The 22,434-nt window shown below is 31.8% G+C and overlaps 4 protein-coding genes and 2 long non-coding RNA genes across 6 annotated transcripts; 4 read left to right on the top strand and 2 right to left on the bottom strand.

Annotated features, from left to right (window-relative positions):
• Nucleotides 1–2,156: 2,156 nt before the first annotated feature.
• Nucleotides 2,157–3,464, bottom strand: LOC104710169 (NADH dehydrogenase [ubiquinone] 1 beta subcomplex subunit 3-A). Its single transcript, XM_019229798.2, has 2 exons — nucleotides 3,145–3,464; nucleotides 2,157–2,438 (listed from the first exon to the last, which is right to left on the bottom strand). Exon 1 carries the CDS (start codon nucleotides 3,383–3,385, stop codon nucleotides 3,167–3,169), a length of 219 nt encoding a protein of 72 aa, XP_019085343.1. The 5' UTR covers nucleotides 3,386–3,464; the 3' UTR covers nucleotides 2,157–2,438; nucleotides 3,145–3,166.
• Nucleotides 3,465–3,551: 87 nt separating this feature from the next.
• On the top strand, nucleotides 3,552–5,756 carry LOC104710168 (2-C-methyl-D-erythritol 4-phosphate cytidylyltransferase, chloroplastic). The gene is made up of 11 exons (XM_010426727.2): nucleotides 3,552–3,843; nucleotides 3,922–3,993; nucleotides 4,098–4,153; nucleotides 4,397–4,476; nucleotides 4,566–4,648; nucleotides 4,773–4,850; nucleotides 4,946–5,014; nucleotides 5,113–5,181; nucleotides 5,257–5,303; nucleotides 5,393–5,483; nucleotides 5,564–5,756. Exons 1-11 carry the CDS (start codon nucleotides 3,601–3,603, stop codon nucleotides 5,621–5,623), a joined length of 948 nt encoding a protein of 315 aa, XP_010425029.1. The 5' UTR covers nucleotides 3,552–3,600; the 3' UTR covers nucleotides 5,624–5,756.
• Nucleotides 5,757–5,907: 151 nt separating this feature from the next.
• LOC104710167 (uncharacterized) lies at nucleotides 5,908–6,554 on the top strand. The gene has a single exon (XM_010426726.3). It carries the CDS (start codon nucleotides 6,055–6,057, stop codon nucleotides 6,394–6,396), a length of 342 nt encoding a protein of 113 aa, XP_010425028.2. The 5' UTR covers nucleotides 5,908–6,054; the 3' UTR covers nucleotides 6,397–6,554.
• Nucleotides 6,555–10,244: 3,690 nt separating this feature from the next.
• Nucleotides 10,245–11,000, top strand: LOC147937593 (uncharacterized). The gene is made up of 2 exons (XR_015565783.1): nucleotides 10,245–10,407; nucleotides 10,580–11,000. It is a non-coding gene; the product is annotated as an uncharacterized LOC147937593 (long non-coding RNA).
• A 2,938-nt stretch (nucleotides 11,001–13,938) lies between these two features.
• On the top strand, nucleotides 13,939–14,502 carry LOC147937592 (uncharacterized). The gene is made up of 2 exons (XR_015565700.1): nucleotides 13,939–14,169; nucleotides 14,343–14,502. It is a non-coding gene; the product is annotated as an uncharacterized LOC147937592 (long non-coding RNA).
• A 1,182-nt stretch (nucleotides 14,503–15,684) lies between these two features.
• LOC104710166 (protein STICHEL-like) lies at nucleotides 15,685–20,742 on the bottom strand. Its single transcript, XM_010426725.2, has 7 exons — nucleotides 20,375–20,742; nucleotides 18,082–20,239; nucleotides 17,767–17,986; nucleotides 16,998–17,543; nucleotides 16,289–16,919; nucleotides 16,096–16,180; nucleotides 15,685–16,012 (listed from the first exon to the last, which is right to left on the bottom strand). The coding sequence occupies exons 2-7, from the start codon at nucleotides 20,188–20,190 to the stop codon at nucleotides 15,896–15,898; spliced, it is 3,708 nt and encodes a 1,235-aa protein (XP_010425027.2). The 5' UTR covers nucleotides 20,191–20,239; nucleotides 20,375–20,742; the 3' UTR covers nucleotides 15,685–15,895.
• Nucleotides 20,743–22,434: the final 1,692 nt, after the last annotated feature.

The following is a 22,434-nucleotide window of genomic DNA, read 5'->3' as shown; positions in this document are numbered from 1 at the left end:
TACAGCGCCGGCGTGTAAACGGTAAGCCCACCTGATCTCGGAAGTTTACTCTTGCACTGACGGGTGATGAACACTTCACGGAAGGCTCTCCACTCTCTCGATCCACCGGAGCCACCGGATCCACCAGATCCACCGGATGTATCTTCTTCATCTTACGCTGTGCTCTCCTTTGTTGCTCTCCGCCGAAGATTTTCACCGGTGAGTTTGGTTTCTCCTCCGTCGGTTGAATATGTCACCGGCGAGTTACTACTCCATACCCATGCATTACTCTACCCGAAGCTACGTATACGTAGTCTAGTGTCGTTCCCAAAAACAAACCGTCTTCCATTACCAGAGCTTTCAGCCGCGCCTCACCCCCTCGCCAGTTCATGTGACTTTTCCGGCTCATGTTCTAAATCCTTGCCTTTAGCTCTTTATCGTGTTTGTCACCCAAAGAACCTTGATGTCTGTGGCTTCTCCTTTACTTTATCTTTGAAGATCCAATCACGACCACTTGCAATGAGTCGGAGATTTACCTTGGCTCGCTTATTTCGACAAGACGATGCTCCTCCACCGGCAAGCATCCTCCAACAAGAATCTTTTGTTGAGCCCTTGATGTTACCTTCCGATCTGCAAATCTCTCCAGATCGAGATGAGACTCTCTCTCACATCTTGGTGATACTCTCTACAGTGGTGCCGATACAACCTTTTCCATTATAACCACTAGATCTAGTTGTATCTCCACGAGATGGCTGTGAAATCAGGCCTCCCTCGCCGGCGTTCTTAAGAATTGCTCGGAGTTCGACTCCGCCGTTGATCGGCGCGCCTCCATCTATCCGCCGTTTTCCTCAGACCTGTGAGAAACTAGGGTTTCGGAAATGGTGCAAGACCATCACAAATGTTTTGTGGGCCTGTATTGGACTATTTACTTTAAAGCCCATAAAAATTACTCTAAAAGTACAAGGGACGGTTACTCTAAAATTTTCTTCTAACCCTCGCTATAATCTTATTATTATTATGATTCCGGCTTTACTGTTTAATACATCTCTTAATTCACTTGAGAGGTATAGACGTGTAGACCGAGACCTTCTAGTCATTATCAATGACATTCCGGTTTTAAGTAACCGAGAAAATTTGATATTAGTAGAATTGTTGCCTACCCGCTATTGGACTCTATCAACGTTAGTAAGTGTGGTTTTTGCTAATGTTGCATTTAAGATCTCTCAATGGCTGTTAAAGGTAGGGATATGGTTTGTACAACTAACTAAGGATTTTGTCTCTTCTCCTCTCCGATTGTGTCTTTTGGAAGGCCTAGTAATGGCAATTAAAGCTTTGTGCAATACAACACCTTCTCCAAGTGTCCTTTCAGGTTCTTGGTTTTCAAGACTCTCGTCTTGTCCAACGTGTGACCACCCTTTCCAGGGATCTTTGGCGTACGTACGGAATCCAAACACCGCATTCGTTCTTTTGCAACGTTTGCGGCAACGGTTATCACAGGGGCTGACTATGTGGCAGACTATGTGGCAGTGGTCGGTTATCCTTCACCTTGAGTGGCCTCACTTTGTTGGGCACCTCTTTATCTTTGGGACTTGTTGTCCCCTTTGTTTATCTTGTCACTTTTATGGTGTCAAGTCAAGCCTTAAAGCTTGTTTGTTGTACGTCTCAACATTATTGTTTGTAGTTTATTTTGTCCTCTTGTGTAAGTTTATTGGTGTATTTGGTTCCTCTTCAAAGGAAGCTTGTAAACCTTTAATCTAATATAATGGAGTGTTTGATGGAAAAAAAAAAAAAAAAAAACATTTTTCTATATGACAACATTTTTCTATATAGGTAGTCAAAACCTATATGACATTGGCACGTTAGTTCCCTTTACATCTCTCCAAACATAAGTGGTTCAAGAGTCTTCTTTTTCAATTTGTTGTATTCTTGACCTCAAGATTTCAGTAGTGAAGGCTCTTTAACCGTCGCCAATTAAAAAAGGATCATTAGACGCGTTTTAAAAGTCTTCATTAATGAGATCTAGAGGCCAATGAGACACTTAGAACCACATTTTGGACTAGATACATTTAAATCTAGATAAAATTTCATAAATACTTGGTGTACTTTTATGGAATGTTGCTGTCAATCTATCTATGAACAAACTATTTTGTTGAGTGTAAAGGGTTCAAAACATGAAATCGCACAAAAATGACGTAGTTTTAAGATGCCTGTTTCTATTACAAAAGAGGGACTATCTTAAAATGTCATCTCCGAAGAACTCTTATTAAGCAAAGACAACACAAAACACAAGGAGAACACAATGAAAACTGTCATCCGAGATTATAACATTCAACAGAGAGAGATCAGAGTCTTTGTCTTATTCATTCACAGCTTTATTGAGACAAATCCAAGAAAAAACGGCAAATTGTGAAATTCCTCAGAGCTCTTTTATCTGCCACAGTTTCCATCACCGAAACAATCTGCATCAAGATGAGTAATTTTTTTCATTAGTTTACAACCTTTTTACAAACAATGATTCAGAGCCAAAAACCAAAGACGGTCTCATAGAAGATAAGATACAAAAACACCAATCTTTCAGATCATTAGTATTAAAAGCAAAGAGACAATAGACAGCTACTGTTATACAGCCATTAACACATGATCTGAAAGCCCTTAACTCAAGGCATGTAGATGACAAAATGAAGAAAACAAAATCGACCTATCTATCTATTGATCAAAACACTAATTAGCAATGCTAACAACTGACATCAAAGCTGTTAACCATGAAGACGAAGAGAATCACTGAAAGCCATAACCATAATAAGCAAGTGACCGATGAATCAAGATTCAAAAAGCCAGAAGAACCATTTGTTCTCACTCTAATTACTATGTTGTATTGTTTATTCAGCTTTTGCTTATACACACACATCAGCCATTGCCAATAACTGGAACATTAAAGCTGTGTTTAACTCTGATTTATTACAAGAACTTGATTCAAGGATTCTAAAAGCTATAGCCATTTCTGCCAATTAAAATCCTAAATGATATACACAAATCTTAATCTATCATCCTGAAACGTAACATTTTCTAAAGTTTGTTTTTTCCCCCAAATCTTTCACAGAGAAGTCAAAATCGATTAGGATCACAACCTATAAAAACCTACGAGAAGAAGATTTGAGAAATTACCTAATCGCTCTCTCTCTCTCTCTCAGTGAGACGGAGCAGGTTGTTTCTGGTGCGATGATTGAGTAGATGGTGCCATGAGTTTGCTATAGATCTGCTCACCGACGAGGTAGACGCAGAAGGCACCAACACCGATTCCGAGACCTGGAAGTGCGTGTCTCATTTGATTCGATAGCATCGGATGTTTCCTCCACTCATCCCTTCGCCTGAAAAATTCTCCGGTGGTTCCCAACGGTTTCGCCATTTCCTTTTTCTCCGGTCTTCGTCGTCGATCTCTACGTTTTCTTTTTCTGTTTTCACTTTGTATGTGTTGTTTTGTTGTATTGACTAATGGGCCTAATTAACGGCCCATTATAACTAATGGGCTTAATGTTTTCTTTGGCCCCTATATATATTGGTTTCGCCGATGAACGTCCTGAGAGTTTTCATCATCTCTCCGGCGAGATAAGTTAAAAAAACATGGCGATGCTTCAAGCGAGTCTTGGCTTCATTACATCTCCGACATTTTTCTGTCCGAAGTTTGCAGTCAAATCGAGCTCAGTTTCTCTGGGCTTTAGCTATCGTTCCCAAGGCAATCTCTCTCATACTCTATTGTTTTCGAATGTTGCTTCAGTTCAAAAACTGGATCTTTCGAGAAGGGTTAGCAGAAGATATGCTCAATCATTCGCAATCAAGTGTTCTTCTTCTACTGAATTTGATAATGTAAGTTCAGAATTTGGAATTAACTCAAATTTTGAAGCTTTTTGCTCTCTAGTTTAAGTTTTTGTTTGGTTTCTTCAGAGCAATACTGTTGTGAAGGAGAAGAGTGTCTCAGTGATTCTCTTAGCTGGAGGTCAAGGCAAGAGAATGAAGGTAAGTTTCTTTTTTGCTTTAGTCTCAAAGTTTCAAACTTTATGCTCAAGTTGTTTATATGGAATCTCATTTTTTGACACCATTTGTTTGGTTAATGTGAATAGATGAGTATGCCAAAGCAGTATATACCACTTTTGGGTCAGCCAATTGCTTTGTATAGGTAACATTTCTTACTTGCAAGTCAGTTACTGGTAAAGTCTTTCATGTGTTTGAATCTGGTGTCTGAGAATTAATAACACTCTCATCTGATTGGTGGAAGAATTGTGATTTTGTTGTTTTCAATCTGCAGAATCTACTTGTCTATTAGTATTGTACCGTCTAAAAGCATGAGAAGTTTTGAATTTCTTGTAAAGAGATGTTCTTTGCGTCTGTCTTTGTTGAATTTGGTGTTTGATTGTTGCAGCTTTTTCACATTTTCACGCATGCCTGAAGTGAAGGAAATTGTAGTTGTTTGTGATCCATTTTTCCGAGACATTTTTGAAGGTTTGGACTCTCTTTCTCTCATTAGTTGTCTTTTTTGGTTGAGATATTCCAGAGATAACACTGAGCCTTTTTATTTTGTGGTCTTATAGAATATGAAGAATCAATTGAAGTTGATCTTAGATTTGCTCTTCCTGGGAAAGAAAGACAAGATTCTGTTTACAGTGGACTTCAGGTTTATACCTCCATTCGTTTGACGAACATATCCAATGAATCTTTTCCTTAAAAGAAATTATTAAACCAAAACTGTCTGTTCTAGTTCATTGTCATATTAGCTTTGAATTATATATTTCTCGCAGGAAATTGATGTGAACTCTGAGCTTGTGTGCATCCACGATTCTGCAAGACCGTTGGTGAATACTGAAGATGTCGAGAAGGTATGCTTATGAGAAGTAGCAAAAGATTTAAGGAGAGCGAAACAAATTTCTTGAAGTCCCTTTACAATTTATTAAAGTGTTATGTTTCATTGAAGGTCCTGAAAGATGGTTGTGCGGTTGGAGCAGCCGTACTTGGTGTTCCTGCTAAAGCTACAATCAAAGAGGTACGAAGTCTTCAATTTATCTGGCCAAAATCTAGTGTTAGTTTCTTTTGGTCATCATCTCAATTTCGATATTAGACTTGTTCCATTGTGATATGCAGGTCAACTCTGAATCGCTTGTGGTGAAAACTCTCGACAGAAAAACCCTTTGGGAAATGCAGACACCACAGGTTTTTAAATTATTTTTCATTCTTTGTTGATTGATTTTTGGTTTCAAACCACTTCAATGTATCCTTTTTCTTTAGGTGATCAAACCCGAGCTATTGAAGAGAGGTTTCGAGCTTGTGAAAAGGTGTGTATAGTGTTTACCTTAAACTGATTGAGGTCTGGATGAAAATATAAAAAAGACTGCTTACTATTTGTGTTCTGTATCTAAAACAGACAAGGTCTAGAGGTAACAGATGATGTTTCGATTGTTGAATACCTCAAGCATCCAGTTTATGTCACTCAAGGATCTTATACAAACATCAAGGTAAACAAAGACTAACTTACCGTTTTGTTTTTTACAATTATAGATCTTATCTATTGCTAAAACTGTCTCCTCCGTTGCAGGTTACAACACCTGATGATTTACTGCTCGCAGAGAGAATCTTGAGCGAGGACTCATCATGAGGTATCATTAGAGGATTCTTTTTATGTTTATTAATTTTGTGACAGGAAAATATTCATAAACCTTGTAGAGTTCACTCAATGTTCATGAATTACCACATAGCTTAATATGGTAAAGAAAGACATGATTCTTCTATTTACGGTTTGGCTCTTCATTTGTTGGATCAGTTTCGGTTGATGGGCCATGTGTTATATAATATGTAAAGCCCGAATGTTATATGAGCTATTTCGTGTGTTGTTAATGAGAAAAACAAATTCAAGCAGATAGGTTAAAAGTAGAAGTAGTATATATGGATGTAATTAACCTAGGTAAAAGTTTAAGGAGAATGAGAGAGGTTAAGCAAAGTGGCTGGCCAAAATCTTCTAATGTGACTCTCTTTCTCATAAAAGAAAACAAAAAATTACGCTAATCAGAAGATAGATTCAGCAGCTTAATGATGTTTGAATCTCCAAGTAAGAAGAGATGGAACGTGGCATCGACTGCTTCATCTTACAGAGAGACAATTGTAAGCGGAAGATACAGCAAGAGTTGTAGAGAACAGAAGCAACAACAACGAAGAGAAAGAGTCTTGCCTAAGTCGTCTAAGTGGAAGGTTTTGTTGATGAAGCTTAAGCTGTTGCCTTGTGCTCGTTCTTCTTCCGCTAAGGTCGTGGCTTATGACCCTTATGATTACTCTTTGAATTTTGATCAAGGGCCAGGGTGGCACGACCATGATGAACCTGAGAATCTTTCCAGGTCTTTCTCTTATCGCTTCGCTGATCCCACTCGGATCTGATCTGAGCAACACGCTTGCTATCTTGTATAAATGTTTCTTGCTTTTTTCTTTGTATACTTTGTTTTTCAATGATGAGATCATGTATAGGTCCATTAAAGAAAACTTAGAAATCGTATATTGTACAAAAAAAAAGTTTCGGTTGATTTTCATTTAATGTTTTCTAATTTTTTATTTGTATATTAAACAATATTTAAGACTCAATTAACACAATACAATAACTCAGACATTAAAATAAAATTATAACTGAAATAAAATAAATTATGTATTAATCATATTCCACTACTCAATTTTATTCAAACACAATAAAGTATAATTGTAACTCTCATAATTCTAAATATAATTTTCAATCAATTATTATCATATAAATAAGTATTTCTCATTCTCTCATATTGACATTCTTTTACTTTCTCATTTTCACATTCTCTCATACTCCCACAATACCTCAAATCATTTTTCATTTTTTTTTTTGTTTTTGATTTCTTATTTTTGTTATATGGGTTACAAAAAAACAAATGAAATATCATTGTAAATTTTTAATGATTTTAGAGACTGCATGATATATATTTTACATTGTTCTTATTTTTAAAGATTCATCACCATTATCTAATATGAATTATCATTTTATAAGTAATCACTCTCTCCTCTCTCACCAATATCAAATGTTGTTATATCTCATATGTGTTGTAAGAGTTTGATTCTATATTTTAATTTAGAAAGTATTATATATATATATTTTACATTATTTTTATTTTTAAAGATTCATCTCCATTATCTAATTTGGATTATCATCTATAAGTAATCATTCTCATCTCCTCTCCCAACAATATCAAATGTTGTTATATCTCATATGTGTTGTAAGAGTTTGATTCTATATTTTAATTTTGAAAGTATTATATATATTTAACATTGTTTTCAATTTTTATTTTATTTATATAAAAATAAAGATTTCTTTTGTATTTCTTGCCTTTCTAATCTATTAATATTTATTTTTAAAATTTCTGTAGTTAAATTTAACTTCACATATGTTGGTTTTAACAAAAAAAAAATCAAATTTATTTGAGAATTAGATGTTCCTATTCCTTTTAACGATCAATGTGTAACATATTCTACTTTTGAATCAAACTATGGATTCACCAACACTCACTTTTAAATTAAATGGGTTTTAATTTTAGGAGTTGGAAAAGTATAAAGTTTATTTGTAACTCCCACAATAATATCATAGTAGTGTTCTCAATGAATTTAATTTAATATAATAGAACATGTTAAAAGTATATTAGTATGCACTTAATTGCAGCTTTGTAACTCTCATATATTTACTTTTGATACATTGATTTCTGTATTATCTATTAAAAGAAAGTCACATATCTCACTATAACTCTCATCGCCTCATATTTCAAATCTTATATAATTTTATAAATTATACAATATCATTATTTTTCCTTCATTTAACCAATGATATCTTAACTTAATAAAAGTTTAGTTTATTTGAATAGGATATACATGTAATATATGATATATAGTTTAATTTTTTTTCCCTATATGAAATATTATCATTTCATATAAATCAAAGTCCATACATAATTAAAGACTTTAAGATAATAACCTAATAAAGTAGTTGCTGTTTTTCTTATTTTATTTTTATGGAAAATGTATTAGTCTAATAATCTATGGTTAGACTCACTTAGTTATATATGTATGAGACATTGCAAACCTACTGTTTATTTTTATGGATTTTTCTTAATTAAAACATTTTAAATCTCTTTAAGCTATCACCATAAATAAATAAAAAATATGCATAACTAACACCACAAAATAAATTTTATAAAAATATATATCACAATGATTTTAAAATATGACTACAACTACAAAAATATATGGCATATGGCATGTAAGATACAAATGATTTAATTGCACTAAATATGTTATCATCAAAAGGAAATTTGATTTATTTACTTTATTTAAATTCATACTATGTAGTCTTTAAATTTTGATGTACACCAAAAAAATAAAAAGATAATAACATGTTAATTTATATTATTTTTTCAAAATATAATAGCGATTATGTAAGAACTCATGCTACGCGTGAGCTAACACCTAGTGGTAAAAAAAGTACAATTTTTCTACTACGAACGTGTCATAGAAAGGAAACATTAAACTAATGCATGACTAATAGAACAAATCTGAGACAAAGTTTACATGAATTTATAAAAGATGGCAATACAAATACATTCATGTGTGACAAAGAAGTAATAATAGATGAGAATGAGGAAGAGGAACCCTAATATAGTTATAGCAATACTTATACTAAATAAAAGTAGAAGCTATAAGCTTCTAAGGCTGTCCACCTAAGCTTTAAAACAACCAATAGGGATTCAACATGTCACTAATTAACATTTTTAGAAATATTCAGAATTTTATATATTAAGAATTATTTTAAATAACCTATCAGGATTTGACATGTCATTCATTAACATTTTCTAAATTTCCAGAATTTTTTTGAAAAAGGAAAAATTTAAATTTATGGAAATAAAAAAAACTATGTACAATATCCCACATTGGCTAGAAAATTTTTAGACAATGGTTCAAACCAGTATAAATAAGATTAATATGCTTCCAACAAAGAATGAGCAGGAAAGCTTGATTTATCAGGCATCCAAGTTTAAAAGTTTTATTCGGTTTTATTCGGTTTTATTCGGTTTGATCCTGTTTTTTATTTGATCGAACAAAAACTTTAAAAAGTTTCAAAAAAATATTATAATATTTAAATTTTTTAAAATTTAAATATTATAAATATTGAAAAATTTAAATGTTTTTAAATATTATAATTTTAAAATTTTAATATATTATAATTTTAAAATTTTAATAGTTTAAAATATTATAAATATTGAAACCTTTTAAAAGGTTCAAATATTATATCCGAACCTTTTAAAAGTTTAAAATATTATAAATATTGAAACTTCTAAAAGTTTTAGCTTTAAAAAGGTTTCAAAATATTATAATTTTTAAATTTTAAAAATTTCTTAACATCTAAAAGCTTTTTAAAAAAATTAAAATTTATAAATTTTAAAAATTGAAATATTATAAATATTGAAAATTTTAAAAGGTTCAAATATTAAAATATTTAAACTTTATAGAATGTTTTAAAATATTACAATTACTTAACCTCCATAGAAATTTTAAGATAGTATATCTATACTAATAAAAAGTTAAAGCTATAAACTCCTAAAGGTGTCCATATAGAATTTTAAAAAACCAATAAAACTTAGATATTTCGCTAAGAAATTTTTTGGAAATATAGTAGTAATCTATATTATTAAGATTTAAAAAAAAAATCTATAGAAATAAAAGAAATATGTACAATGTCCCACATCGGCTAGAAATTTTTTTATAATGGCTGAGAACCATTATAAATAAAAATAATATGTTTTTAACTATAAATTTAAGGTTTGCTTGATTTATGCTTATTTATCAGGTTTCCAAATTTAAAAGTTATTTGATTTATTTTAGCAAATTAAATTTTTTAAAGGTTTAAATATTTTTTATAGAATGTTTAGAAATATTATAAATACCTCCATAAAAATGTTAAAATATTATAACTATTTAAACTCTATAAAAAGTAAAAGTGTCATTAATATTTAACTCTAAAAAAATGTTACAGATAATTAAACTACATCTAAAGTTTGAAATATTTTAAATATTTAATCTCTATTAAAAATTTAAAAGTTTAAGAATTACTAAATATTATATATCAAATTTTTTAATATCTTGAAAATATCTTACTTATTTCCGTTTGTGCTTTATATCTCTTATGAGCTATAAAACATATTTTTGTGTATGACTTTATAGATGATTTGATACTTTTGCAGTAAAAATTTTATTTTTAAGTCTAAGAAAGAAAGATTGACGTCGCAAGACCTTGATTTGATGTTATTTGAGTTTAAAGAAGAAGGATCGACGAAAAGCACAAATATTGTTTTTACTATACATGAGTTCATATTACTTTCTCTACAAGTAAGGATTTTGGTTTGAGAAATATATGGATGAAATTATCAATAATTGGGTGCATGTGTTGACTATGCTGGTTTTCATGAATTGCACAATTTTTATAAGAAAAAATGATTTTGGTCTTGGAGTTTGATGATTTAACAAGTTGTATGGTAGTCTAAAAAAAGGTTTATTTCAGTGAAAGAATGTGAAAAAGTTGACGTGGAAGCACAAGAAGAAGAGTATAACAAAGAACTGGACGGTAAAAGTAACGATGACAATTACCATAAAATTTGACAATGAAAATGACAAGAAAGAATATGAAGAATAAGAAAACATTAAATAAAAAAACACGAAAACATAGGTGATAACGATCAATTAAATATGAAAAAGGAGATAAATTCATGATTATAAAATTGTTTCGTTTTTTTGGTGGCCAAAGAAATGGTTTAAGATATGTGAGGTCACCAGTTTGATCCGTCTCGCCTGGACATCGAGTTAGATTCATGATTTTTTATATCAGATTTGATTTTAAAACACAACTGATTTTTATATTTTTAAAAATTGTGTATATGAAATTTAATTTTTTCCTTAATAGTAATTTAAAGTTTTCTGTAAAATAATATTTCATTACCGTCATCAATCATATATAATTTTTTTCAAAATAAATCAAATAAACCCACGCGTAGCGTGGGTTCAAAATCTAGTTTATACTAATAAAAAATAGGAGCTATAAGCTCCTAAAGGCGTCCACATAGGATTTTAAACCACCAATAGGGATAAGACATATCACTTATTAACATTTTTGCTTAAGGTGTCCACATAGTATTGAAAACAACCAATAGGAATTAGACAATTCATTTATTAACATTTTTGAAAATATAGTAGTTTTCTATATTATTAAGTTGTTTTAGAAAATGGAAAATTTTAAATATATGAAAATAAAAGACATATATATAACGTCCCACATTGGCTAGAAAATTTTTAGACAATTGTTCAACACCATTATAAATAAGACTAATATGCTTCCAACAAAGAATAAGCAGAAAAGCTTGATTGATTTATCAAGCGTCTAATTCTAAAAATTTATTCGGTTTAATCTGATGTTTTATTTGAGCAAATAAAAGCATTTAAAAGTTTCTAAATATTAGTATAACATTTAAAAATTTTAAAAGTTTAAATATTATAAGTATTGAAACTTTTAAAAGTTCTTAGCTTTTACAAAATTTTAAAAATGAACAGGAAGCTTGATTTATCAAGCATCCAAATTTAAAAGTTTAATTCGGTTTATTTTGGTTCTTTATTCTAGAGAATTTAAACTTTAAATATTATAAATATTGAAACATTTAAAAGTGAAGCTTGATTTATCACGCATCCAAATTTAAAAGTTTAATTCTGTTTATTTTGGTTATTTATTTTAGAGAATTTAAAAATTTTAATCTTTAAACGATAATTAAATTTCTAACACTTTAGATTACATACACAACTGATTTCCTGTTCTTTTTATAGACAATAATAAATTTTTTAACAATTTATAACAAAAAGTAAGTTGTGTAGTACTTCCAAAACAAAAAGGTTTTGAATGATTATTCAGTGATAGAAAATGAGAAAGCAGACGAGAACGAGGAAGAATAAAAGTATAATGAAAAAGCGGACGGAAGTTATGTGGTAATTTAAAACAAAAATGTTCTCAATAATTATCCAGTAGAGGCAAGCGGAAAATCAGACAATAAAACAAAAAAAGAACAAGAGTATAACGAAAAAACAATGGTGAAAATAACGATTACAACTACCATGCAAAATTGAAAATGAAGATGATGAGAAAGAATATAAAGAGTAAATGAAAAAAACACGAAGACATAAGTGGTGGTGTTCAATTAAATATGAAAAACTAAAATTGGTTCACGATTCTTTTGATCAAATTTTCTTAACTTAAGATTTCTTATTAAAATTATTGTCTAAATAATAACGTAAAATTTTGAGAAGTTAATATTTTATAATTGTCAACAATTATATATAATTTTATCTAAATATATCAAATAAACCCATGCGTAGCATGGGTTCAAAACCTAGTTATACTAAATAAAAGTAGAAGCTATAAGCTTCTAAGGCTGTCCACTAAGCTTTAAAACAACCAATAGGGATTCAACATGTCACTAATTAACATTTTTAGAAATATTCAGAATTTTATATATTAAGAATTATTTTAAATATCCTATCAGGATTTGACATGTCATTCATTAACATTTTCTAAATTTCTAGAATTTTTTAGAAAAAGAAAAATTTTAAATTTATGGAAATAAAAAAACTATGTACAATATCCTACATTGGCTAGAAAATTTATAGGCAATGGTTCAAACCAGTATAAATAAGATTAATATGCTTCCAATAACGAATGAGCAGGAAAGCTTGATTTATCAGGCATCCAAGTTTAAAAGTTTTATTCGGTTTGATCCTGTTTTTTATTTGATCAAACTAAAACTTTAAAAAGTTTCAAAAAATATTATAGTATTTAAAGTTTTTAAAATTTAAATATTATAAATATTGAAAATTTTAAAAGCTCTTAGCTTATAAAAGTTTTTAAATATTATAATTTTAAAATTTTAATATATTATAATTTTAAAATTTTAATAGTTTAAAATATTATAAATATTGAAACTTTTTAAAAGGTTCAAATATTATATCCGAACCTTTTAAAAGTTTAAAATATTATAAATATTGAAACTTCTAAAAGTTTTAGCTTTAAAAAGGTTTCAAAATATTATAATTTTTAAATTTTAAAAATTTCTTAACATTTAAAAGCTTTTTATAAAAATTAAAATTTATAAATTTTAAAAATTTGAAATATTATAAATATTGAAACTTTTAAAAGGTTCAAATATTAAAATATTCAAACTTTATAGAATGTTTTAAAATATTACAATTACTTAACCTCCATAGAAATTTTAAGATAGTACATCTATACTAATAAAAAGTTGAAGCTATAAACTCCTAAAGGTGTCCATATAGAATTTAAAAAACCAATAAGAATTAGATATTTTGCTAAGAAATTTTTTGGAAATATAGTAGTAATCTATATTATTAAGATTTTTTAGAAAAAAATAAAATCTATAAAAATAAAAAAAATATGTACAACGTCTCATATCGGCTAGAAAATTTTAGACAATGGCTGAAAACCATTATAAATAAAAAATAATATGTTTTTAACTATAAATTTATCAGGTTTGCTTGATTTATGCTTATTTATCAGGTTTCCAAATTTAAAAGTTATTTGATTTATTTTAGCAAATTAATTTTTTTAAAGGTTTAAATATTTTTTATAGAATGTTTAGAAATATTATAAATACCTCCATAAAAATGTTAAAATATTATAACTATTTAAACTCTAAAAAAAGTAAAAGTGTCATTAATATTTAACTCTAAAAAAAATATTACTGATAATTAAAATACATCTAAAGTTTGAAATATTTTAAATATTTAATCTCTTTTAAAAATTAAAAAGTTTAAGAATTACTAAATATTATATATCAAATTTTTAAATATCTTGAAATATCTTACTTATTTCCGTTTGTGCTTTATATTTCTTATGAGCTGTAAAACATATTTTTGTGTATGACTTTATAGATGATTTGATACTTTTGCAGTAAAAATTTTATTTTTAAGTCTAAGAAAGAAGGATTGACGTCGCAAGGCCTTGATTTGATGTTATTTGAGTTTAAAGAAGAAGGATCGACGAAAAGCACAAATATTGTTTTTACTATACATAAGTTCATATTACTTTCTCTGCAAGTAAGGATTTTGGTTTGAGAAATATATAGATGAAATTATCAATAATTGGTTGCATGTGTTGACTATGCTGGTTTTCATGAATTGCATAATTTTTATGAGAAAAAATAATTTTGGTCTTGGAGTTTGATGGTTTAACAAGTTGTGTGGTAGTCTAAAAAAAAAGTCTTTTTCAGTGAAAGAATGTGAAAAAGTTGACGAGGAAGCACAAGAAGAAGAGTATAACAAAGAACTGGACGGTAAAAGTAACGATGACAATTACCATAAAATTTGACAATGAAAATGACAAGAAAGAATATGAAGAATAAGAAAACATTAAATAAAAAAACACGAAAACATAGGTGATAGCTATCAATTAAATATGACAAAGGAGATAAATTCATGATTATAAAATTGTTTTGTTTTTCTGGTGGCCAAAGAAATGGTTTAAGATATGTGAGGTCACCAGTTTGATCCGCCTCGCCTAGACGTCGAGTTAGATTCATGATTTTTTTATCAGATTTGATTTTAAAACACAACTGATTTTTATATTTTAAAAAATTGTTTATATGAAATTTAATTTTTTCCTTAATAGTAATTTAAAGTTTTATGTAAAATAATATTTCATTACCGTCATTAATCATATATAATTTTTATCAAAATAACGTGGGTTCAAAACTTAGTGTAATGGAAAACAGAAGGTAAAAGCTTCTTTTGGGTGCTGAGTTTTCTAGTCAATATATAATTCAATAATACGTGAGTGAACAAATATGTATTGTTTATGGACTTATTGATAGGGAACCGATTAATGAGATTATCTTCTTTTAATCACCAGCCTAGCTAGTATCAACTATCAAATAAAATAGTACTGTAAAATCTGTGTAGAACAAAATGGGTGCTTAGATAACAAACTCTTATGAGACACAATCGGCTCTTTATATAATAGATAGATCCCTTATCATACATATGATACATTATATAATTTCAATGAGTCCGGCGTTAGGGGATATTGGAAACCCGGAGGACAATAAGGTTGGATTGGGAACTGCTTCTTCACATCAATCTTCGGATGCTGCTTTGGTGAAAATAAAGAATTGGCTCAGCTGGGAAAAGCGGTGGTCGATGGATCGGTTCAAAGTTGGTTTCGACTTTCGAATTTAGGATATGGTGGTGTAAGAGAAAAAGGCTCAATCCTAGCTTGGACAAAGCCACATGCAAGAAAATGTCGTCCCTTGTGGAAAGTAGCAAAATATTTATTAAAGAAAAAAGAAGGGAAAAGAAAAAAATAGCTACATGCATGAGGAAACAGGGTAACCAACATTGGTATCGTAGTCTGTAGAGACGACCTTCATGTTCATCTTCGTATTTGAGTTGTGAATAAAAATGGTTAGCCTATCATAAAAAATGGTAGGCCTAGCAAAATGTCCCTTTAGAATTTATTGCACTGTTGTGTTTCGTTAAAGGTCCTTAACAATTATTTTGACAAATGAAAACAAAAACTTGAAAACTATTGCTCAAGGTTAACCTATTGGTCGATTCTTTATTTCATAGTAACATTTTTGAGGTTTTATAAGATAAAAAAAATGGAGTTGTTGAAACCCATAGGATAGGAACTTTACAGTAAATAAATTAAAACTATCCTTTGACATAATATCAGTATCGAATAGAAAAACTATGTGGAAGTGGAAGAACAGATGCTAAATTAGAGCTTGAGGGAACAATTTTGTTATCATGATTTGAGAAACTAGTTTCATCTTCTAATGTTGTTACCTTCTGCTTTCCTTGGCTTAGCACATCCATTAAACAGAGAGAATCGAGTCTTCTGATTTCTCCGGGAACGAACAGGAGTTCCCTTAACCTGTTTCGACTAATCAAATCCGCAAAACAAAAATAAATGAGAAAAAAATAAACTTCCAAAAGAAGGAACAGATTCAAGTTATTAACACAAACCTTGCTTCGTCTCTGAGTCTTGTTTGTGTTCCAACAAAATAATATATTACAACCAACTCTTCCTGATCCTGATTCGTATCCTCCTCTACACAACCAAAGCCAAAATGTTCATGATATTATTATGACAATACTTATCTTATTTGGTTTTCTTTTTTCAGTTTAAATCGAAAAGGATCAGAGTGAGGAAACTTACAGATTGTCTTTGTTGTTTCCGAAGTTAGTATTATGAAGTAAGCTTGGGGAAAGAGGACAATTCTCTCCTCTTTTACCGGTTAGATTCTCCTGAAGCTCACCATTGTCGCCGATTCTCAAAAGCTTAACTTCATTGTTTAAATCATCTACCCAATGGTGTGGGGTTAGTCCCGAAGAAGAAATAGCAGAACCTACATTAGGTTGTTGGCGATAAGTGTCTTCTTCTTGAGGTAGAATCTGATTCCTTTCGGGTTTTACCCGTACTATTGATCCAGGTGTGTCTTTATCAGCAGTTTGTAACCACGCGGTTTCTAATCTTTGTTCTCGGATGATCGACTCTATCCTTTGCATTGGGAGTTTTGATCTGCTTTCCTCGCTGCTACCAACTTCACCATCTGATTCAGCATTCAAACCAGCGATGCTGCTATTAAGATGCCCACTTTTGTTAGTCATTTCTTGTTTCCGGGTTTGGTGAGGGACGACGAGTAACTCGGTTTCAGGCAAGAGGATTATCCTGACCTCTACGCTTCGCCTTAGTACCATTTCGATCGAGTTTGTAATACTGCTTAGAAACCTTTCAGCTCTCAATTTGATATCATTTTCTCCAAACGCGATATAAGCAACTAGAATACCTGCAAATCATATTCATCTTTTTAAGGATGCAAAAACTTTTAAAAGTGAAAAGATATATAAACTCTTCGGCTTTTTACCTTCAACTTCACTGATAGATATAAGTTTCCCATGAGTATAGAGCAGCTGCCTCAATGTCTTGGAATGACATCTTTCTATACATTTTCTCCATATATCGTTAAGTTTCTCTGAACTTCTTTGATTAAGCATCATGGTGCTTGCGATGCTATTGTCATGTGAGGCAATGGAAGCTTCGCTCCCGCTAGATGACGAGGATTTATAGCAGTTGTTATCGATAACCCTGGAGAATGCTTTTGCTTCATGGGAAGGATTCCCGTTCCTTCTTATAACCGAAGCTGGGGATGCTGACTTACTAAAGTGAAGTCCTCCGATTCTCTGTTTGTAAGCCATCACTTCCCTAGAAATGCTTGACGCATCGTCAGTTGCTCTAGAGCTTTGCCTTCTACTACTTCCTGTATGTGTGGTGCCAGGAGAAGGCATTGACCCAAGCTGTAGCAAAGTCGCTGTGAACCATGTTGAACGGTCGTTAGAAACTCTAAGCTGCTTCTCCGCCTCAGAAAGAAGTTTCAAAGCATGCTTTAGTCCCTCCATATCCGCTTCAGTCACTACAAAAACAAAGCAAGGATTTTGCCAAAATCAGACAAAGTGGTTAAAGACTCATAGTAAAGACTGTTATTGCTCTCACAAGATAAATTGGCTTTTAAGGGTGTAAAAAAAACTGCAATGGTAATGATCTGAACAAGCTAAAAGATCATAACGCATAATAAGCTAATATATTAGCACAGATGACCACCATGGATTTCAAATACGTTGCTGGGTGGAACTCACAGTTTCGTCCATTAAGGAAGGCGTTGCTGTATTTTTCATTTACGACCTTGTATGTACCAGCAATGATATCCATGATAAGACTAGCGAGTTGAGACATCAAGACTATTGGGTCAGCTCCAAGGTCCAACAACTCTCTAGCTCGCTTTACGGTCTCTGCGGTGTCAGAAGACAATGCTAATTCCAAGAGTTCCAACAATTTTTCATCTGAAACAACACCCACCTGCACAAATACATGATGCCACATTTGTTTAGCATTAATAAATTTTACCTTTTTCCAATGCACAGCAGTTACATAGAAGAATTAGAAAGACTTACGAGCTCGTTTACTAGAGCAGTGGTGATGCGTTTTCCCAGCAAACTCAGCTGCTCCAACATTGTTTCAGCATCCCGAAGTGAGCCATCCGCGTTCATAGCAATCAGGTCCAACGCATGCAAGTCTACATCAAGATTTTCGTCTGAAGCAATTTTCTTTAGTCTCACTACTATGTCCGAATCTTTGAGTTTATCAAAGAGGAACTTCTGGCACCTTGACTGAATGGTCCGAGGAACATTGTCAAGGTCAGTCGTTATAAATATGAAGACAACTTTCTGCAGAGGGTTCTCAAGAAACTTAAGAAAAGACAGCCACGTCTTCGATGGTAGCAAATGACACTCGTCTATCACAAAAACCTTGTATGTTAAGGAATTCCGTGGAAGTATCGTCGGTAGGTTTTTTAAAAGGTACCTAACCTTATCAGCTCCCTTCTTATTAGCTCCATCAAGTTCCCAAAAATCCTTACTTTTCCCAGACATGAAATCATTGCACTCTTTACAGTACCCACAAGGCTTCAATTCTTCAGTGGCCACACAATTCAGGGCGGCTGAAAAAATTCTTGCGGTAGATGTTTTACCAGTTCCTCTAGGACCCTGGAAAAGATAAACAGGAGCGATCCTACTCCTTTTCACAGCGTTCATTAGAGATTGAACCACTATACTCTGTCCAATCAATTCCTCAAAAAACATTGGTCTGTACTTTTGGCTGAAGCTTCGGATTGTTTCCGGTGTGCTTCCTTCTTCTCCTTCTCCATCTAACGCAACAGCCTCCAAACCATCTTGACTTCTATAACTAGTAGACCACCTCCTCCCGTCTAATCTACTCTGAGCCTCTAAATCAAGCTCACCGTAATTGGTAGAAAGCTCGTCATCACTAAGCCCGGTTCCTAAAGAAGACCCTCCTCTCCCATCACCGCCGTACGTGAGTAAAGGTAAAACACCTTGTGCACTTCTGGAAGCAATTTTCTGTTTACTATACCCTCCAGAAGAATGTCTATTATGTCTTGGATACACAGATTGACTCCCACACAAAATGCTACTTCCGGTTCTTCTCAGAGTATCCGAAAATGACGGAGAACAACAACTTCTACATCCACCTCTATGTTTCATCGCCTTCTTCGTCCAGTAACACGGAATGCCGCAACCTTGCCTCCCTGGCAAATCCAAGTTATCATCCAACTCATCGTCACCATCATTCAGCGAAGTCGTGGTACCATCCCAAGATCCAACTGTGCTAGGATTACGAACAGCATACATATTGTACGAGCTAGTAGACAAAGCAGGTGTGCTATTATAAGTACATGAAGAATCCTCTTTTCTATTAGATCTCAACAATTTAGAAGAAGAACGTGACCAGTTCTTGTGCTGAAGCTTCAAAAGCAAAGGAGACGCACCAGTAACCTTGCTCAAATCCTCCTCTGTATCATCAGATAACTCAGCAGAGTCTCCTCTCCTAACAGCTAAACCAGATCCAGGATTACATTTTCTACTAGAAACAATATCATCTCTAGGTTGATGATACTTTGACAAAAAATCCAAACGAGACGAGCTAGTTTTTTTCTGACTCTTCTTCTTCTTCTTCTTCTTGCTACAACCAACACTACTCTTCCTCATCTTAGACACACCTTGTGAGGCTAGACTCGTATCTCTACACCTAAAACCCACTCCAAGATATGAATCACTCTTGGAATCACCACCACCGTTCCTCGCATCACTCACATCATCATCATCATCATCATTAACACTAGCTTGTGTCCACGAAGAAGCCTCTTCTCCTTCTTCTTCCTCCTTACCATTGTTCTTATTAGCTAATCCACTTTTCTCACTAGAAGATTTCTGAGTTTTCCAGTTATACAAGAACACCTTCTTCTCTTTCCCACGATTAGTATTATTACTACTCTCTCCTCGAATCGGGAACTGACTCAAACCCCCACCGTTTCTACTAGTCGCCGCCGGAAGGTCCAAAACGGCGACGGATCTCGAGGAATCGAGAGGAGATTTCCAGGAGGAAGTAGTGCCTGGATCGCGTAAAACACGGCCAGCTTTTCTGATTTGAGTCAGCTCCTTCTTCAGATGCAATTTACTCAGATCCGTTACTCTCGAACCTGACATTTTTTTTCCCTCCTCCTTCTCTCAGCTTCGCGTTTCCAGTGCCATTGTGCTTCAAGAAAATAAGAAGATAAAGAATCAGAACAACGTCATGGAAACGAATCGAAAAACAGTAGATCCAGGATTTGAAAACTAAGAAAAATCGAAGAAAACACTAAGAAGAAGAAGGAAAAGAAAAAGAAGTTACTTGTTTTTTTCTTCCAGAGAGAGTTCGCCGGAGCTCTACTGTATAGATATTATAAAAACATGGCCGGCGGTGGAACAAAAGAATGATGAAATCTCGGAACTGTATAAGTTTGCCTGTGACTGCGATGGAGAGAGCATGAAGGAAAGCGAAAGCGAAAGAGAAAGAGAAGAGAGAGAGAGAGAGAGAGAGAGAGAGAGTAATTTTTTAAATATTAAATTGGAAATTGATTTTAGTATTATTTTTTATTATTTTTTGGGGGAAGAAAAGTGAAAAGTGAAAACTGTGAAAAACACTCCCGAAGAAAGTGTGGATTGATTCAATCAGCTATGGCTCGGGTCTCGTCAAAGCCTTGTCTAGCTAGTGTGACTGTTTTCGTGTTCTAAGCGTGCGTCAATGTAGTAAAAGCTGTTTTTTTCTAAAAGAAATGTGTCAGTAATAATTTTGTACATGGAACCAATAGTAAGGAACAGAACCAAAGATAAATTTAGTTTAAAAGAAGGAAACAACTAATAAAAATGATGAATAGAGAACAGTTTGATGTTATTAATGAAAATAATTGGATATATTTAATTTATAAATGGTAAGATGAACAAAAAGGTAAGAAAAAAGAAAGGTTACCTTAATGAAAGGAATAATTTATACATTAATAAGGTAAATTTTCAACTAGACTAATTTCTTTAATGCTTTTCAAATTTCTATTCAAACTCAATAAGCGTTACATCCTTATTCTACGGGTTATGTTGAATAAATTTTTATAATACAATAAATAAATAAAGAATATATAGATTCATTGTGTAATAACTGTTAACATTTATAATTTGAATTTTATGTTGTTTAAAAAAAAATATTTGTGTGGTATGTAAATGAACCATTTATGATTATCATAACTAGAACTAGGAGAATAAAAAAAATTTATCCAAAAAAAAAATATACAAAAACGATGAGAATAAATTAGGTTGTTGAATGTTAGTAGTTTTTATGACTATAGATATATAGTGTTTGTTGAATAATTACTTCTTCTTTATTTCGTGACGTGCGTTTTGCTTTTATAGGGTATCATCTTATGTACTGGTCATACTATTTTTTCTATTGCTCTTATATTATTATAAAGTTTAGTTGTATTTTAAGGAACATTACCATGAAAAAAAGATGATATATTTGGATATCAACACTGACACATTAGTTTTCTGTTTTAATAGAATATTGTTTTATAAAAGACTTGAAACAGAAAATTCATTATATCGGATCATTGGAAGGAAATAAAAAAACAAGCCTCTTAACTTTTTAACAAATTACGATGAGAAAACTATATATAGCTTGAAATTACGTTTCAAAATAAAAACAAAAAGTGCTGTAACATGTTTGATTTCTCGTAATTAAACCGAATAATCCATCAATAAAACTCCACCGTTATTAAGAAGCACTCACAAACTTACTCTAAGATTAGAGGGTTTCTCATAAAACCTAACCTTGTAATTATTTGTAATCAAAACAACTTGCAATCGAAAAACATAATGAAACTAAATAATTAAAAAAAAAAAATCTTGCAACATTAGTTTGTCATAGCTTCAACAACTTGTATGGATCATTTCATATTGTTCAGAATTCAAGAAAAGATAACTACAAATGTTAGTTTCTGTCTTCTGATCATAATACCACATTCCGATATAAGTAAGGGATTTTCTAGCTAACTGTACATACAATTGTCCATAACTACGATATGGAACCAAATAAATTCGGCAATTGATATATATGAGCAATGAAAGCCCTGAGTCTTGTGCACTGACAAATGTCTTCACTATAAAAATCTGATGTGCTAGCTGTTTCAATGTTTGGTCCGTTGTATACGCCGAAGAAAATGTAATCCACATGACTATTTGTTGCTACTATTAGTATTTTACTACTATTATTGTTTTGATTCCGTTTTATTGTTTTCTGACGACAGTTGTTGTTGTTATTCATAAAGCAAGCACCCTTGTTAGTTCATGTCGATCTCTACGTGCATAGAGAAAAATGAAATGCTTTATTAATTTAAGGCACAGTTTTGATGCAAAAAAGAA

This window comes from Camelina sativa, chromosome 9 (genome assembly GCF_030686135.1).
Source record: "Camelina sativa cultivar CO46 ecotype springtype chromosome 9, ASM3068613v1".
NCBI lineage: Eukaryota > Viridiplantae > Streptophyta > Magnoliopsida > Brassicales > Brassicaceae > Camelina > Camelina sativa.
This window is presented reverse-complemented; position numbering and strand designations above follow the sequence as displayed.

Excerpts from the sequence above, each read along its gene's own strand:
- LOC104710169 (XM_019229798.2), bottom strand. The coding sequence starts at position 3,385 with ATGGCGAAACCGTTGGGAACCACCGGAGAATTTTTCAGGCGAAGGGAT.
- LOC104710168 (XM_010426727.2), top strand. The coding sequence starts at position 3,601 with ATGGCGATGCTTCAAGCGAGTCTTGGCTTCATTACATCTCCGACATTT. Across the intron at positions 4,154-4,396 it reads CAGCCAATTGCTTTGTATAG|CTTTTTCACATTTTCACGCA; the intron begins GTAACATTTCTT and ends TGATTGTTGCAG. Across the intron at positions 5,015-5,112 it reads CTAAAGCTACAATCAAAGAG|GTCAACTCTGAATCGCTTGT; the intron begins GTACGAAGTCTT and ends TGTGATATGCAG.
- LOC104710167 (XM_010426726.3), top strand. The coding sequence starts at position 6,055 with ATGATGTTTGAATCTCCAAGTAAGAAGAGATGGAACGTGGCATCGACT.
- LOC104710166 (XM_010426725.2), bottom strand. The coding sequence starts at position 20,190 with ATGTCAGGTTCGAGAGTAACGGATCTGAGTAAATTGCATCTGAAGAAG. Across the intron at positions 16,920-16,997 it reads ATCTATCAGTGAAGTTGAAG|GTATTCTAGTTGCTTATATC; the intron begins GTAAAAAGCCGA and ends TATGATTTGCAG. Across the intron at positions 16,013-16,095 it reads AGACTCAGAGACGAAGCAAG|TCGAAACAGGTTAAGGGAAC; the intron begins GTTTGTGTTAAT and ends GGATTTGATTAG.